General features: G+C 38.8%; 3 protein-coding genes across 5 annotated transcripts in view; all 3 read right to left on the minus strand.

Moving 5' to 3' along the window:
- Nucleotides 1-1,333: 1,333 nt before the first annotated feature.
- Nucleotides 1,334-3,906, minus strand: LOC107677966 (protocadherin gamma-B7-like). The gene is made up of 2 exons (XM_016473045.1): nt 2,318-3,906; nt 1,334-2,121 (listed from the first exon to the last, which is right to left on the minus strand). Exons 1-2 carry the CDS (start codon nt 3,810-3,812, stop codon nt 1,334-1,336), a joined length of 2,283 nt encoding a protein of 760 aa, XP_016328531.1. The 5' UTR covers nt 3,813-3,906.
- An 858-nt stretch (nt 3,907-4,764) lies between these two features.
- Nucleotides 4,765-10,406, minus strand: LOC107677968 (protocadherin beta-5-like). Its single transcript, XM_016473046.1, has 3 exons — nt 8,016-10,406; nt 5,006-5,848; nt 4,765-4,809 (listed from the first exon to the last, which is right to left on the minus strand). The coding sequence occupies exons 1-3, from the start codon at nt 10,404-10,406 to the stop codon at nt 4,765-4,767; spliced, it is 3,279 nt and encodes a 1,092-aa protein (XP_016328532.1).
- Nucleotides 10,407-14,227: 3,821 nt separating this feature from the next.
- The window catches only part of LOC107678002 (protocadherin alpha-C2-like), a 40,393-nt gene continuing 36,967 nt past the window's right edge, over nt 14,228-17,653 (minus strand). For all 3 annotated transcript variants that reach the window (XM_016473089.1, XM_016473088.1, XM_016473086.1), the window contains exon 4: nt 14,228-15,260. In XM_016473089.1, the coding sequence (XP_016328575.1) occupies nt 14,950-15,260 (311 nt within the window). In that variant the 3' untranslated portion in view covers nt 14,228-14,949. The remainder of the gene's footprint in view (nt 15,261-17,653) is intronic.

Here is a 17,653-nt window from a genome sequence, read left to right on the forward strand (position 1 = left end):
AGGAAGAACACACATTTATGAGATCACAAATTCGCGAACTACATAATCTGGTCCATTTAATGAAAACACTTAAGACATAAACTCCGTTCAAGTGTGAGGTATTTCAACACTTTTTATTTTGAAATTATTATTTACTTTAGGAGAAATTATATTGGAAGGTAAGTGACATAGGTCCCGTTTTCAGAGCTACAGCAGCACAACAGTCAGTACTGGCGCTGTCCAGACCTGTGGTTCTGAAACCGAATGACTTCAGACAAATTAGCCGAAAAACACTTAAGAAATTCAGAATTTACTCTAAATAAACGAGTCAAACAGGGTTTAGAATGTCTTTGTATTAACTACTTCAATTTTTAAATTAAGTGCTGTGCACCGTACTATCAATCTCTAAAAAAAAAAAACCGCTCATATGTATCTTTTCCAAAATTAATCAATGCAACGTGATATGCCGTCATTCCTGATACTGATAGCGCTGTGGCAATACGTTTACGAAATCATGGGACTAAAAGCTAGCCAAAGACTCATTCTGGTCTATTTAAATAGTTTTCTGTATAGATGTAGCCATAGTATTTTATAGATATCTTAAAATGAAAGGCAGGAAATAAAGAGAGCTGATAGCAATAAAATACAGAAATTTGTAATGAAGAGTGAGGTTCTCGTAAAGGGCAACCCAGCATCATAAAACAAAAATGGCCTTAAAAAGAAGTGGCTGATATTATTATTATTATGTTATCAACGGAGACACTATGAAATACAACATTAAAGAGTCAACAGGAGTTAAACTTCTCTTACCTCATGTTCATTTCCTGTGAAGTCAATTGATGTCATGCTCGAGCCAAATTGAAAATTGTGCTCCTTTTTCAGAGTCCCACCAGCAGGAAGCGTGTTTTCATTATACGAGCTCACAAACTTAAACTCACTGGTGCGCGAGCCTGTGGTTAGATACGCGTCATAATTATAAGAGCTGCGGAGAGTTTCTGCTCTATCCACCTCTGCATAGTTGGGAGGGAGATAGGCGCTGGGAACAGCAACTGCTCCATCAAACAACAGTCTGGGCTTTCTCCTGTGACAAAACTTCACTGCCACGATCAGTATGATGAACGTCAGGAAGAAGGTGGACACAGAAACTAATGCAATGATCAAATATGACGTCAGTTTAGAGTTATTGTCCTCATAAGTCATATCTTTCAGTTCAGGAACTTCAGAAAGGTTGTCAGAAATGCGCGAGCCTGTGGTTAGATACGCGTCATAATTATAAGAGCTGCGGAGAGTTTCTGCTCTATCCACCTCTGCATAGTTGGGAGGGAGATAGGCGCTGGGAACAGCAACTGCTCCATCAAACAACAGTCTGGGCTTTCTCCTGTGACAAAACTTCACTGCCACGATCAGTATGATGAACGTCAGGAAGAAGGTGGACACGCAAACTAATGCAATGATCAAATACGACGTCAGTTTCAAACAACAGTCTGGGCTTTCTCCTGTGACAAAACTTCACTGCCACGATCAGTATGATGAACGTCAGGAAGAAGGTGGACACAGAAACTAATGCAATGATCAAATATGACGTCAGTTTAGAGTTATTGTCCTCATAAGTCATATCTTTCAGTTCAGGAACTTCAGAAAGGTTGTCAGAAATGACCAAATTTACAGCACAGGTTGTAGACAGAGAGGGCTGACCATTGTCCTTCACTGAAATTAGGAGGTTCTGCTTCATTTTGTCAGATTCAGAAATGTCTCGTTGTGTTTTGATCTCTCCACTATGGAGACCAATGGAGAAAAGTCCAGGATCAGTAGATTTGACAATATGATAGGACAGCCATGCATTCTGTCCAGAGTCAGCATCTACAGCGATCACCTTGGACACCAGAGAGCCTGACAGAGTTGCTTTAGGGACCATTTCTGTCATTAAAGATTTTCCATCAGGAACAGGGTATAATATCTGTGGAGAGTTATCATTCTCATCTGTTATGAAGACTTTCACAGTCACGTTACTGCTGAGCGGTGGAGATCCATTGTCTCTGGCAACAACTTTGACAGTGAAGTTTCTGAACTGCTCATAGTCAAATGATCTTACAGCATGAATCACCCCTGTATCTCCATTAATAGATAGAAATGAGGACACTGCGACCCCATTGACTTCACTGGTTACCAGAGAGTACAGTACTGTCCCGTTCTGTCTCCAGTCTGGGTCATTTGCACTGACAGAACAAACAGAAGTGCCTGGTTTGTTATTTTCACTTATATAAGCGCTCATAGTCAAACGATCTTATAGCATGAATCACCCCTGTATCTCCATTAATAGATAGAAATGAGGACACGTGGACCCCACTGACTTCACTGGGAACCAGAGAGTACAGTACAGTCCCGTTCTGTCTCCAGTCTGGGTCATTTGCACTGACAGAACAAACAGAAGTGCCTGGCTTGTTATTTTCACTTATATAAGCACTGTATGACTGCTGCAAAAATACAGGAGGATTGTCATTCACATCTGAGACAAATAAATGAATTGTCATGGAGGTGGATAATGGTGGAGATCCCCCATCTGTGGCTGTGATGGTAATGTTATAATCAGATTCTTTCTCTCGGTCTAGAGCTTTTGTAGTCACTAGAGAGAAATAGTTTTTAACAGATGGGTTCAGTTTGAAAGGAACATTCTGCTGAACAGAGCAACGAATCTGCCGGTTTTCTCCTGAGTCTTTGTCTTGAACATTAATGATTCCCACCTCAGTGCCTGGCTCAGAGTTTTCAGGTAATGGTTTATTCAAAGATTTAAGAATGATTCTAGGTGGATTATCATTAACATCAGTTACATCTATTATAATTTTAGCAGTTGATGCCAATCCCGATGCATCTTTAGCTTGAATTCCCATTTCATACTTTTTGTCTTTTTCATAATCAATTTCTCCAGCCACCACAATTTGTCCTGTTGTTTTATCAATAGAAAATAATTTTGCAGTTTTCTCTGACATTCTGCTGAATTCATACGTCGCTTCCCCGTTTGGACCTTCATCAGCATCAGTGGCGCTCACTCTGATTATTTCTGTTCTTGAAGGTGTATTTTCAGCCAGAGTGACTTTATAAACAGACTCGCTAAACACTGGGACATTATCATTAGCGTCGAGAACAGTGATGTGTATGACAGCAGTGCCAGACCTCTGCGGTGAACCACCATCAGTGGCTGTGAGTATCATATCTATCTCCTTCTGCTGCTCACGATCCAACTCCTTTTCCAACACGAGTTCAGCGTATTTTCCTCCATCTGCAGTATCATGGACATTCAAAACAAAATGTTTATTTTTCTCCAGTGAATAGCTGTTAATAGAATTTTGTCCAATATCCGTGTCATGCGCCTCATCCAAGCGAAATTTCTGGCCTTTAACTGCTGATTCTGTCATTTCAAAATTAATACGTTCATTTGGAAATCGTGGTGCGTTGTCATTTATATCCTGAATTTGCAGAATTATTCGGTGCACTTCAAGAGGGTTTTCCAGGACGAGCTCATAATTGAGAATGCAGGACATTCGAGATCCACAAAGCTCCTCTCGGTCTATTGTCTCTGCCACGATTAAATCACCAGTATTCAGATTAACATCACAGTACCGTTTGCTGCTGTCCTCCGTGTCTATCCGAGATTTACGAGCAGATAATTGTTTCACTTCCATTCTGAGATCCTTGGCTATATTTCCAGTTACATACTGGCGCTTCATTTCTTCCGGAATATTGTAGCTCAGATCATCGCAGACGGTTCTCAGAGCAAAGAGAATGAGAGCAACGAAATACGTAAAAAAAGGAACTGAAAATAGCCCGTGTTCCATTTTTGAAGATTTGATGTTGCACCTTCTCAACAGTAAACGAATCTTAGAAATATGTTATAATAAGTCTATCTGTGTCGACGGACTGTTACTCCATTTTGTGCGGCGTTTATCCTAACAGACAGATCTCTTGTTGCATACATTACAAATGGGAGGAGAGACGCATCACTTTGCAGACTTAGTGAATAGCGACACTGTGAGTATTTTTCTGTTAACTGCAACACTCAAATGTTTAATGAAAGGACTACAGTGATAAACTAAGTGACGTGTCATATTTGACAAGGTGTATTATTGTAAAAAGTAGTTTGCATGAATTTGTAGCTATATTTATATTGGGAAGGAACTGAAAATTGTCACGCAATCAAAGATAAACTATAGACAGTTCTGGCGCTGTCCAGGCATCTGGTGCTGAAACTGGATGACCTGACAGACATTGGACGAAAATTAAAAATGAACTTAACTTCATATTCATATTAAATGGAGGGGTAAACCCGTTTTACAAGAAAATGGATGACTGCTCTCTATTTACTGCTTCAACCACACTTAGTTCTTGAGTAAGTTTTAACGAAGATGTAGATTGCATTTTTGAAATCAGTGATAAATGTTCTAACGCTTTTAGGCAATCTTCGTTAAAACTTACTAAAAAGCTAAGTTTAAAAAAAAAGACTAAAACAACAACTAAAAATCGCAAGTAACTGTTAAATCTAGCAGAGATCAAATACACATCACAAGCCATAACCATATTGTCCAGTCTAAACACTTTTAAATACCAAAAATTCACGCTAACAAAACTGAATTTGGAAGAAAAACAAGCCAGAGAAATTCTTCAAAAATAAACCTTTATATTGATGAATGCAGTGTTCAAGTACTGGTAAAGGTGTACAAGAGGCATGTAAATTTATGAGACCCAAACAAATTGTGGCATAAATAATCAGGACTATTTAAATTGGGTTCATTATAGTGGCAAATGGCTTTTACAGATACGCTGATATGAAATGCCCTAAGAGAGAGAGGATAGCAGTTTTATACAAACGTGTGAGGTTTTCATACATTACCATACAAAAAAGTTATTTGAACAGGAACCGCCTTAATAAAGTGGATAATAGAATTAATTCAAATATTATTTTAAAAAAAAGTATAAGCCGAGACACCATGAAATGCAAAAAGACAGTACAAAAAAGTAAAGCTTCTCTTACCTCATCTTCATTTTCTGTAACGTCAATTGTTATCATGCTCGAGCCAAAATGAAAATTGTGCTCCTTTTTCAGAGTCCCACCAGCAGGAAGCGTGTTTTCATTATACGAGCTCACAAACTTAAAGTCACTGGTGCGCGAGCCTGTGGTTAGATACGCGTCATACTTGTAAGAGCTGCGGAGAGTTCCTGCTCCATCCACCTCTGCATAGTTGGGAGGGAGATAGGCGCTGGGAACAGCAACTGCTCCATCAAACAACAGTCTGGGCTTTCTCCTGTGACAAAACTTCACTGCCACGATCAGTATGATGAACGTCAGGAAGAAGGTGGACACAGAAACTAATGCAATGATCAAATATGACGTCAGTTTAGAGTTGTTGTCCTCATAAGTAATATCTTTAAGTTCAGGGACTTCAGAAAGGTTGTCAGAAATTAGTAAATTTACAGCACAGGTTGTAGACAGAGAGGGCTGCCCGTTGTCCTTCACTGAAATAACGAGGCTCTGCTTCATATTGTCAGATTCAGAAATGTCTCGTTGTGTTTTGATCTCTCCACTATGGAGACCAATAGTGAACAGTCTCGGATCAGTAGATTTGACAATCTGATAGGACAGCCATGCATTCTGTCCAGAGTCAGCATCTACAGCGATCACCTTGGACACCAGAGAGCCTGAGAGAGTCGCTTTAGGGACCATTTCTGTCATTAAAGACTTTCCATCAGGAACAGGGTATAATATCTGTGGAGAGTTATCATTCTCATCTGTTATGAAGACTTTCACAGTCACGTTACTGCTGAGCGGTGGAGATCCATTGTCTCTGGCAACAACGTTGACAGTGAAGTTTCTGAACTGCTCATAGTCAAATGATCTTACAGCATGAATCACCCCTGTATCTCCATTAATAGATAGAAATGAGGACACTGGGACCCCACTGACTTCACTGGGAACCAGAGAGTACAGTACAGTCCCGTTCTGTCTCCAGTCTGGGTCATTTGCACTGACAGAACAAACAGAAGTGCCTGGTTTGTTATTTTCACTTATATAAGCACTGTAGGACTGCTGCTCAAATGCAGGAGGATTGTCATTCACGTCTCCGACAAATAATCTAATAGTTCTAGGTGACGTTAAAGGCGGGGAACCCTCGTCAGTAGCTGTAATCGTGATATTATATTCAGATTCTCTCTCTCGGTCCAACGCTTCCGCTGTTACTAATGCAAAGTGGTTCTTAATTGATGGTGTTAGTTTAAAGCGATCGTTATGCTGAATAAAACATTTAATATTTCCATTAGATTCTGTATCTTTGTCCTGCACGTATATAACGGCAACTTCTGTACCCACAGTCGCATCCTCCATAAGCGGCGTTTTAAGAGATTTAATCATGATAAAGGGAGCATTATCATTGACATCACTGATGTCTACCACTACTTTAGAAGTGGCTGCTAGACCAGCTCCGTCTTTTGCTTTAACTCGAATCTCAAAAGAAGGACTGTCTTCAAAGTCTAATGACCCTTTAATTGTTATATCACCCGATGCTGGGTCTATTGAAAAAATAGGTTTTGCATTCACTGGCATATGACTAAATTCATAAGTAACATCTCCGTTTGCTCCTTCATCAGCATCACTGGCACTCACAGTAACCACAACTGAGCCTACCAGAAGGTTTTCAGGGACACTCACCTTATAGACTGGCTGAGAAAAAACTGGTTTATTATCATTAATGTCCAAAACGCGGATTTGTATAACTACAGTGCCTGATTTCTGAGGATTGCCCCCGTCATAAGCTGTCAAAATAAGAGAATGCTTGTCTTGTTTTTCACGGTCCAGTTCATGCTCCAACACTATTTCTGCATATTTCCCAGTTTCAGCACTAGTCTGTACAGCTAAACTGAAATGCGGGTTATTTGAGAGTCTGTAACCCTGTACTGAATGTATTCCGCTGTCCGGGTCCGCAGCCTCGTCTATGGAAAACCGAGACCCTTTATCTGCGGACTCTGGGATATCTAATTTTACCTCACTGTGGGGGAAGGCCGGGTTGTTGTCGTTTATGTCTTGAATCTCCAGAGTTATACGGTGTAGTTCAAGCGGGTTTTCCATGAAGAGATCAAAAGATAATGTGCACAAAGGTTTTTGTCCGCAGAGCTCTTCTCGGTCAATCCTTACATTTATAACCAATTCCCCATTCTGCGCGTTGATTTCACAGTAGCGTTTTTTTCCATCAAACTCGATCCTTGGCTCCCGTGATGAAAATGTATTCCTATCGACTCCTAAATCCTGCGCAAGTTTGCCGACCACTGACCCTCGCTTCATTTCTTCTGGAAAGGAATAATGAATATCTCCCAAGCATAATGAAACGGCGAACGAATAAAGGACAATGGCTTTCCACACCGATCGCCGCGACGCATATGCTGCAGTGCATTCCATTCTAAGTAAACGTGAAGGAGATTCTTAAAGACAAATTCATAGGCCTATTACTAAGATATATATTGTCCTCAGACACAAACAGCAGTGGTATGAACATGAGAAGTGTGATCTGAAAATAGAATGCAAAGCAAATGGGTGGACCGATGAACAAATACCCAGCACAGATCAACAGCGACACACTGCGTAGTGTGAAAAAATCTACACGCAAAATGTTACACTCGTCAGTGAACTTATTTCATTTTTAAAGGTAAATTTCTAAAGGCACCGTAGTCTACAACTCTTTCAGGATGTTGAAAATGATCATGTAAAATTTGAATAACACAAGGCTCAGGAGCAGACTTTGATTTATTTTGTTACAAGAAGATACAACTAGTAACGGTTTTCCTCACACCAACAGTAGTGGAAATCAAATGGAATGCATTCTAGAATTTGGAAGAAGAAATAATTTCTATTAAAATATCAAAGGAAGACAAGACATAATCAGTTCAAACGCACTTTAAGGACTTAAGGGCATCATCGTCATCGTTTTTTTAAAGCTGTGTTTCCCAGTCACAATACAGACAGGCAATATTTAAGGATTAAAACAGATATTTACCTCTGTACACTCTCCTTCGTCAGACAGGCGCAACATATTAGAATCGATGTCACTCCTTATCAGAGTCCCACAAGCAGGAAGTGTGTTTTCATTATATGAGCTCACAAACTTAAAGTCACTGGTGCGCGAGCCTGAGGTTAAATACGCGTCATAATTATAAGAGCTGCGGAGAGTTCCTGCTCCATCCACCTCTGCATAGTTGGGAGGGAGATAGGCGCTGGGAACAGCAACTGCTCCATCAAACAACAGTCTGGGCTTTCTCCTGTGACAAAACTTCACTGCCACGATCAGTATGATGAACGTCAGGAAGAAGGTGGACAAAGAAACTAATGCAATGATCAAGTAGGACGTTAATTTAGAGTTGTTGTCCTTATAAGTCATATCTTTAAGTTCAGGAACTTCAGAAAGGTTGTCAGAAATTAGTAAATTTACAGCACAGGTTGTAGACAGAGAGGGCTGCCCGTTGTCCTTCACTGAAATAACGAGGCTCTGCTTCATATTGTCAGATTCAGAAATGTCTCGTTGTGTTTTGATCTCTCCACTATGGAGACCAATGGAGAAAAGTCCAGGATCAGTAGATTTGACAATATGATAGGACAGCCATGCATTCTGTCCAGAGTCAGCATCTACAGCGATCACCTTGGACACCAGAGAGCCTGACAGAGTCGCTTTAGGGACCATTTCAGTCATTAAAGACTTTCCACCAGGAACAGGGTATAATATCTGTGGAGAGTTATCATTCTCATCTGTTATGAAGACTTTCACAGTCACGTTACTGCTGAGCGGTGGAGATCCATTGTCTCTGGCAACAGCTTTGACAGTGAAGTTTCTGAACTGCTCATAGTCAAATGATCTTACAGCATGAATCACCCCTGTATCTCCATTAATAGATAGAAATGAGGACACTTGGACCCCACTGACTTCACTGGGAACCAGAGAGTACAGTACAGTCCCGTTCTGTCTCCAGTCTGGGTCATTTGCACTGACAGAACAGACAGAAGTGCCTGGTTTGTTATTTTCACTTATATAAACAACATATGTCTGTAACTCAAATGTAGGGGAGTTGTCGTTGATGTCTGAAACTTGTATGTTCAGAGTTAGATTCGAGAATAAGGGGGGTGTACCTCCATCCGTTGCTGTTATTGTTACATTATACTTTTCGATTTGCTCCCGATCAAGCGAACGAGTTGTAGTGATAATTAAATAAGACTTGATGTACGGCTGTAGTTGAAATGGCAGACTTGAAGAAATGGAACAACTAACCCGGCTGTTTTCACCGGAATCTTGGTCCTTCACGTTTATTACAGCGATCTCTGAACCGGGTGGGATGTTTTCTGGGATTTGGTTTTTCAGAGACTTTACTGATATAACAGGCGCGTTATCATTTATGTCATCTATTTCAATAACAACTTTACAGTGGCCTGTCTGACCTCCACCGTCCTCCGCCTGCACTTCCATCTCGTACGACGAGGACTTCTCGTGGTCCATCTGTCCAATTACAGATATTTCTCCATAATTTTCGTCAATTTTAAACAATTCTTTTGTGTTGTCAGATAGGTGATTGATATAATATGTTATTTGTCCATTTGCGCCCTCATCCACATCGGTCGCAACAATTTTGATGACAGACGTTCCGAGTGCTGCATTTTCGAATAAACGAGTGTTGTACAAAGACTGCGAAAATACTGGTGCATTATCATTCACGTCTATCACGAACACTTCAATAACAACAGTTCCAGATTTAGGAGGATTTCCCCCATCCACCGCAGACAATATTAAGGAATGTTCTCCTTTTGTCTCTCTATCCAGGCTGTTTTTCAAAACAATGTCCACATACCTGTCTTTATTTGATTTTGTATCAAGAACAAAATATTTGTTTTGACTAAGCATGTAGGTCTGGACTGAATTCATTCCAACATCCAAATCGCGTGCACAAGCTATTTGTAATTTACTTCTGGTAGGTGCTGCTTCGCTTATTTCTAGCTTAATTGAATCTTTGGGGAAAACAGGAGGGTTGTCATTGATATCCTGGACCTCCAAAACAACGTTATGAAGCTCTAAAGGATTTTCAAGAATAAATTCAAAGTGCATGAGGCAGTGGGAGGTCGTTCCGCACAGCATCTCTCGGTCGATCCTTTCTGAAACAAAAATATTTCCAGAATCTAGGTCTACTTCACAATATCTTTTATCCCCTCGGTAATCCAAACGGGCTTTGCGAAACCTCAAGCGATCGGAATCCAAATTAAGGTCCTTACTTAGACTTCCAATAAAATATTTTGTCTTTGTTTCCTCCGGCACAGAATAACGAACATCAGCAGATGCCATGCAAAAGAGAAGCGTTGTTATCCATAATCGCCATTTGGCCAAACGCAGTTTAGACATTTTCGCCATATTTTCTTGGTGTAATAAAGTAAAGCGTTGTTTCGAAACGCTTTTCACAAACAACCGATTTATGACGTCGTCGTCCGCACTGCTCTTTCGGACAAATGTTAACAGAACAGAAAGATACCCGCACCAATGGGTGTGTTCTTCTTATGCCCTAAAACAGCAGAGTTAGTCAACAGCGACGCTGTGTGGTTGAATTGAGTTTAGGTTTAGTCTGTGAGGTTTATTTCATGGTGAGCAGATGCCCCATAATTACAGAGGGGTTTTTTTTGTAATGCAGTTTTAAATCCACAATTTTATTCTTAGCTGGTATGTCACAGATAACCCTGAAATAGTATGCTTTCCTAAAAAGAAGACCTGGTTAATACAAACCCCTAAATATACACGAAGTATTTCCGTATAATCTCTACTAATATGAGATTATAGTCTTTGTTTTAATTCAAACTGTTTGTGAGCATTTATATGGATAAAGAGTCATTTGTTTATAATAATTTTTTAGCGCGTGTATAGATGTAGTTCATGCCAGCTACGCACGCCACAAACTGGCGCATATTTTCAGCACCATGGACAGCGCCTCCGTATAGTCGTGGAACAAGGCAGCTGAAATAGAAAGCCCAACTTCAAATCCAGGCTAAAATGTCCGTTGAATGAAATTTGATTTGGAAAGGTATTCCATATTCAGTATACTGAAATTAAATTATAAATGAATTTTTTAAAGAAAATAGAGTATGCATAGTTAAGAAAGAGAGAGAGAGAGAGAGAGAGAGAGCGAGAGAGTACCAATTAAGCCTAAAATAGAAACAATAATAAAAGAATAACTGCATTACATTTGCTAACTGATAAAATGGAAAAGAAACTTGAACTTGAACTTGAACTGCACACATCTGGTATCCTGTGTTACAGTCAGCAGCCTACATCTAATGTACATTTTAATATAAATTTTCCAAGTTCAATGCCTCACCTTTGTGTGTGTGTGCAACATAAATATTACGTCAGAATGTTGCATAAAAATCAAATGCACCCCGAAAGATGGCAGTTTCAATGCACATATTATTATACTCCACTATTTTATCATAATTACACTCAAAAGTTCTGGGCTAAAAACACTGCAACAACAGTGAAAAGAGCTCATCAGACTGCTGAAGAAGGCCAGACTTAGATGTCAGCCCCTCATCTGTGTCTATAGAGGCCTCGTCGAGAGTATTCTTACCAGTGGTATTATAGTGTGGTAAGGCAATACTACCCTGGCTGAGAGGAAATCACTGCAACAGGTCATAAAATCTGCAGAGAGTGTTATTGGCTCTAACCTCCCTTCTATGGACTCTATATATACTCAACGCTGCAGACGGAAAGCACAGAGCATCCTCAAGGATAAACATCACCCAGCTCATGATCTGTTTAAATGGGTGGATATGGGGTACAACCTGAGACACAGCAGGCCTGTGAGTATTAGTACTCACAGGGCCCGTTTGTACAAGAGCTTCTTCCCAGCCACTTTTATGTTAGTGGCACAGGACATCAGGGAGGGAAAGAAGTATCCCATCCCATAACTCACTCTTACTTTGGAGGCCTAGTGCTTTCTATCTCGCCTGTCTATGGACCCATGGACAGATATGTGTGTCTCCTATTATTCCCTTAAATGTGAAACACAATGTGCAATATTATTTATTTGATTTTCCCCCCCTCCGTATAAAGCTTGACTCTGCGAAACAAACAAGAATTCCAATGTACCTGTACTACAATGTATCTGTGCAAAGGGCAATAAAATTCAAATTAAATTCTAATTCAAGTTTAGCGGTTCAAATTTGCATTTTGCATTATTTCAAATAATTTCTGACCCAAACACGCAAACTTCATTTAATCCTTGTATTTCATTCCTTGGAGAACAATAACATTGGTTTGTTTCAGAAGATTTATGATTTGTGCAGGTGAAACGTTCAGGTCCGCCTTCTTTGAATAGTCACTGAAAATCTTGCAATAGAATGCTCAGTCAAGTTACCACATGCACTGCCACTGTAAGCTGGGAACCAGTTTAATGACAAATATCCAGCTGGTAAAAAGTGTTAGGTTAGCACATTCGATGTTTAAGATAAAATGCATGTGGGGCAATGTTATTTTTAGAGCAGAAGATGAACAAATATTTAATATAGACTACTTCACTACTTTACTAACAATATAGACAGGCAAAATATAAACCACAGATAAATCTCCAATACTTATGAAAGAAAACTTTATTTGTGATTTATAAACAAAACACATTACCAGATTTCATAAAGTAATATAAAATAATAAACACCATTACACTGATGAGCAGGTGTACAAAAAAATGTCCAACAGATTTGCAGTCAAAGTCAAAAGCATAGTGCCACTTAGGCACTGGATGAATTGATATATAATTACTACACACAAGCAGAATACATAGACCTTTTTATTTCCTGTTTTATCATTTTTTATTTTTTTTTTTATTTTTTATTTTTTTGAAAGGAGAGGTTTATATCATAGGGAAATATGAACTGGCTCACACTACAGTGCTATTTATTTCAAAGCCTAGCACAAAACGAAGGATTGATCCTTTCAAGTTGCAAAAATCATAAGGTTGTAAAGAAAACCAATTTAGACCAAAAACACTACAGCATTACATATAGCTAGTGTGTTAATGTTAACGTTGATTGCCACAGAGCCGACATCGTTTCGGTGTCTTCTTTTTACACTCTATGCATGTATGTAATCAGTGTATGTTTGGGTATGAATAATTTGATTAATGTCTACATACTTCAGCAGAGACGATACTCATCTACAGTTTCATCATAAATGAGAAAAAAAATAATTATGAAAAACATCTGTTCATTTATATCTATATATAATTTCTGTTTTAATTGCGTTTAACATGCAAAACATCTGAAAGAGACTCAAGTGAAAGTGTGTGTGTATATGTATGTGTTTGTGTGTGCTTTGTGATGATACGGTCTCATAGCAGCACGAACATCTCTCCTTTACTAAACAGTATCTCTACAGACTTAGAAGGGAAAGAAAGGAGAGATGCGCTCCCTCTTAAAAACAGAAAATTTAAGCATGATGTCTGAATGTTAAGAAAACATTCTCATTATTTACAAAATTGTAATCAACAACTATGGAACTGTCATGAAGCTATATCTCATCATTGATTATATACAGTAGAAAAACTCTGTACTGCCCACCACTGTGGTCTTCTCAGTCTAATCTCCACTCAACTTCTATTTTTGCCCTAGAAAGCACCATATGCTGTAGTTAAACATGTCCATAATCATGGCTGCATAGTCCATGGTGGTTCAACTGCTGTGAGAGCATAAACACGGGTGTGTCTTGAGTGTATGTGTGCATGTAGTGGCCAGTACCTGTGCTCATGTTTCCAGCAGAAGAAGTGACAATAATATTAACTTGATTTTCTGCTCTTTCTTGTCACATTGTACAATACGAGCCACCAGGGGGCAGTACTGACATGGGGCCAGCAATGCACACCAGATAAAGGGAGGTTGGCAATATCAGATATGCAAAAGTTACAAGCAGTAGCTAAGGACAAGTAGCTGGACTAAGCCATAAAGCTGTCAGGAAGTGGGATGACATCTATCAAACATTAAAAACAGCAGCAACGGAAGTGGGTGTGTTTTGAAATGAAGCCACAAGTATTCATTCTGCTATGTTACAGACTTTTGAGAGGCTGTTGTGCTTCAGTCCTGTGGTGATTTTAGGTGTACAGCATGTGGACAGCCTGTTCATAATGTGTTATGCATTAGAGAGCAAGAACACGCATCAATTTGTGATTTGTATTCATACAAACCATGGGTGTGGACTGTATAAGATGAGATTTACTTGCTCTTAGAAAATATACTGAGTAAAGCATCATTCTGAGATTTCAGCATTACTTTGGGAGCAGCACAGAAGCGCTAGAGATCTCTGTGCCCTGTTCTAGGACGTATTTGTGAGTGTAAAGCAAGTGATTTCGCTGCTACATTCCCATCTCTGTAGGCATTTATTTTTGATCTGCTCTAGAAATCAGACACTGGTCTTTCTGATAAAGTTGTAGTGTCTTTTTGTTTCCAGCAGATCAAGGAGTGAGACGGGGCCAGGGGTGGTTGTTCCTTCCCCATTTGACATTGAGGGAGGAAGGCAGGGATGGAGTTAGAGAAAACTCTTGGTATGGCATGAGTTCATATCCAGTTTAACTGGATTAATTTGATCCTTTTAAAAGAGGAGAGGGACTTCCCTCATTGTGGTTGAAAATGTCATTTACAAGGTGCGAGTGGGCTTGGTTTGCATTTTGCAGACTGGAGTTCTTTCTTGAACATCGCTGTTTAATTTCTGCGCCAGAACTAGAAAAATAGCCAATCAGAGTAACATGTTCACAAGGTTAATTTTCAATTTCTCTTCTTTCTTCAACTGGAATTGGTAAATAAGGTATATAGAAGGAACTTCTCTCTTTACATTTTCAGTATTTTTGGTTTTCTCTTTCTGGCAGCATTTGCTACACACATAAGTTAATAGCTGTAATATTGTAGTGGGACGTTCTTTGCTACTCCTCGCCATCATCTTTTCCTTTATCTTTCTTGTCCTTCTTTTCCTTCTTCTTCTTTTTCTTCTTCTTAGACTCCTCTTTTTTTCCGAAGGTGATGAACTCGCCCTTATCATCAACGGCACCTGGGTCCTGCCGGATGGAGATGATGGCAGGAGAGCCGGGAATAATGAAGGCTTCAGGGGGGATCTCTCCCGGCTTCAGGGCTTGTGGAGGACCGTAGCCGGGGCCTGCACCGTAGCGGAAGCTCCAGCTGTTACTATTGATTCCAGCTCCAACAGGAGGGGACAGCTGTCCCTCTCCCTCCCCATCTGAGTGAGAAAAATTACAATGATTAGACTGTCATCATTACTTTCCTCATATAAACCAAGATATTGTGTTGCCTAATGGATCAAAAGTCAGGTTTAAGACCAAAAATACAAGCCCTAAATTTATAGTAGACGAATTAATTTTTTATATTTTTGGGGAGACAGAAACGTCAGAGTGATACAACTTGTCCTGATATTATAACAAACCAAATTAAATCTTATTAAAGAACGAGTCTTGAAATGAAAAGGTTTGGCAAGGTTAATTGCAGTTGCAAAATGTAATATGGTGTGACTCCCCAAAAACTAATAATAATATATTTATTATTAATAATTAATGACGTAAATAAATGAAAGAATGAATGAATGAATGTTATTGCTTTTAACTTCATGGTTACAGAACATAACAAGTCTCTGCATTTAAACTTTTCTTAAAAACACTTTATTTCTTGGCACATGTATAATATAATATAATATAATATAACATAATGTCTTTTTTCTAGAGATGTATGGCAAAAAGTATTTGCACCAAAACCCTGATTGGAGAAGCACGTTGGTTTTCTTTATTTAACACTGATCTAAACCTACAAGTAATACACACAGAGAGGGACACTGGATCACTCTGGAGTGCACTTTCATACAATGTTCATGTTTGAAAGTGTACTACCCCAACAGGGACAGAGAGCTGAGTCCGGTGTGAGAGACTTATGTACTACTTTCCCTACAGAAACAGGGCTCTTTGCCACACCAGTTACTCTATGACCTACTTTCATTTCTGTGTTTTATTTAGATCTCACCATGGCCCTGAAATGCAATTCTGTTTGTTTTTGATCTGTACGTTTATTATGACAGTACCGCACAGCTTATTTCAATAAATGCAAAACCTAGCAGGGATGATCCATTTTGATATTCTTTCCTCGGCTTAAATTAATCTGCATGGGTGGATTGTGCGTCTATGTGTGTGCGCAACAACTAGACTAAATTAGGAATCCTTCTCCTGCTCAGTTTCAGGAACATGTCTAAATTTAGACACGTCAAATCCTGCAATTAATATGCAAACTGCTCTTTTTTTCTGTGTCTACTGGTCTATTATGTATAATCTTGACCATCCCAAAAATATACCACCTCTCCATCCATACAGAACAGTCATGGTAAACAGATGGTACAGAAAAGAGTCAATGAGGAAGTGTTTACACGCACACGTTCACAGAAGCACTGTGTGCCGCCCCCTGGGCTTGACAGATCACATTTGGCTGAGAAGGTCAGAAATTGTGGTTTAGAGTGGTAGCATTTACTTGCAGAGTGGTCAGATCTCTAGTGAGAGAGTAACTCATGTGTTCATGTGTTAGTCACACCTCACTCCATCTCCCTGTGGCTTTCATTATGGCAGCAATATCAGTGCATGTGTGTGTCTGTGTGTTAAGTTTCATGTCAGAGCAGGTCAACTGAGCAGACTAGTTTTTGTCCTCATGAGACTAAAGAGAAGATCAGCAGAGTGGAGCTGGAAGCAACAGTCTAAAACTGACTTTCATTGCATTTCTCTCTTTGTTGTACAGGTCAGTGACAAAAATGTCCACATTTAGTAAAGTTTTTACTAATTCTTAAAAATGTACTCTTTGTATTAATTTTGTTTTCATATAGTTTTGAAAAAGTAGCCTACAATTTTCAAGAATTTTAAATTTTATGACTAAAAATAAACAAAAAAGTACAAAAATTTTTTTTTCTTCATATTTCCATTTGTTGGTTGCACCACATGACTTTAATTCTGCAAATGTTTTTCAACTGTTAATGAGCAGTGAAGCAGTTTTCTTACAAAATAAATAAATAAAAATAAATTCCCCCAAAGGGAATAAAATAAAAGATTATGACAAAATAGTTTTGGTTTTCTTTTTAAGAATTGTATTCATTTAATAAAGCTCTTTTTAGTATGATAGCAGGATATTTGTCACATTGACACTCTGGGTTTATTCCAAATCCATTTTATTCTAGAAATTAAAAACATGTTCATCACAGAAGGTGTTTGTATGTTTGAAGTGCATTTTTTAAATGCCTTTTTCAATAAATTACTATACTTTTGTATTCATTTTTTCATATGGTTAATTTTTTTTTACCATTTTCAAGAACTTTCAATTTAATGTCTCTAAAAATAAAAGAAAAAAATAATTATATTTTTGTCCCTGAATCTTTCTGCTTGTTGGTTGCACCACATGACTTCAATTCTGCTAACGTTTTTCAACTATTAATAAACAGTAAAGCAGTTTACTTATTATTTCATCTTTTCTTTTCTTTCCTTTTTTCTCAGGATAGTTGTATCACTCTGAAACTCAGAATGTATGCCAAATTAATTTTATTCCAGAAAATAAAATTATGCTTATCATAGAGGAGATATTTTCAAGTCA

The sequence above is a fragment of the Sinocyclocheilus anshuiensis genome, unplaced genomic scaffold, assembly GCF_001515605.1.
Source record: "Sinocyclocheilus anshuiensis isolate Anshui unplaced genomic scaffold, SAMN03320099.WGS_v1.1 scaffold260, whole genome shotgun sequence".
Taxonomy (NCBI): domain Eukaryota; kingdom Metazoa; phylum Chordata; class Actinopteri; order Cypriniformes; family Cyprinidae; genus Sinocyclocheilus; species Sinocyclocheilus anshuiensis.

What these genes read in the sequence shown, in the direction of transcription:
- LOC107677966 (XM_016473045.1), bottom strand. Translation starts at nt 3,812, where the DNA reads ATGGAACACGGGCTATTTTCAGTTCCTTTTTTTACGTATTTCGTTGCT. An exon ending in CAGTGAAGTCAGTGGGGTCC is followed by an intron (nt 2,122 to 2,317) that starts ACGTGTCCTCAT and finishes TCAATGGGGTCG; the next exon opens with CAGTGTCCTCATTTCTATCT.
- LOC107677968 (XM_016473046.1), bottom strand. Translation starts at nt 10,406, where the DNA reads ATGGCGAAAATGTCTAAACTGCGTTTGGCCAAATGGCGATTATGGATA. An exon ending in ACGAAGGAGAGTGTACAGAG is followed by an intron (nt 5,849 to 8,015) that starts GTAAATATCTGT and finishes GACTATGAGCAG; the next exon opens with TTCAGAAACTTCACTGTCAA. An exon ending in TTACAGAAAATGAAGATGAG is followed by an intron (nt 4,810 to 5,005) that starts GTAAGAGAAGCT and finishes TCTCTCTCTTAG; the next exon opens with GGCATTTCATATCAGCGTAT.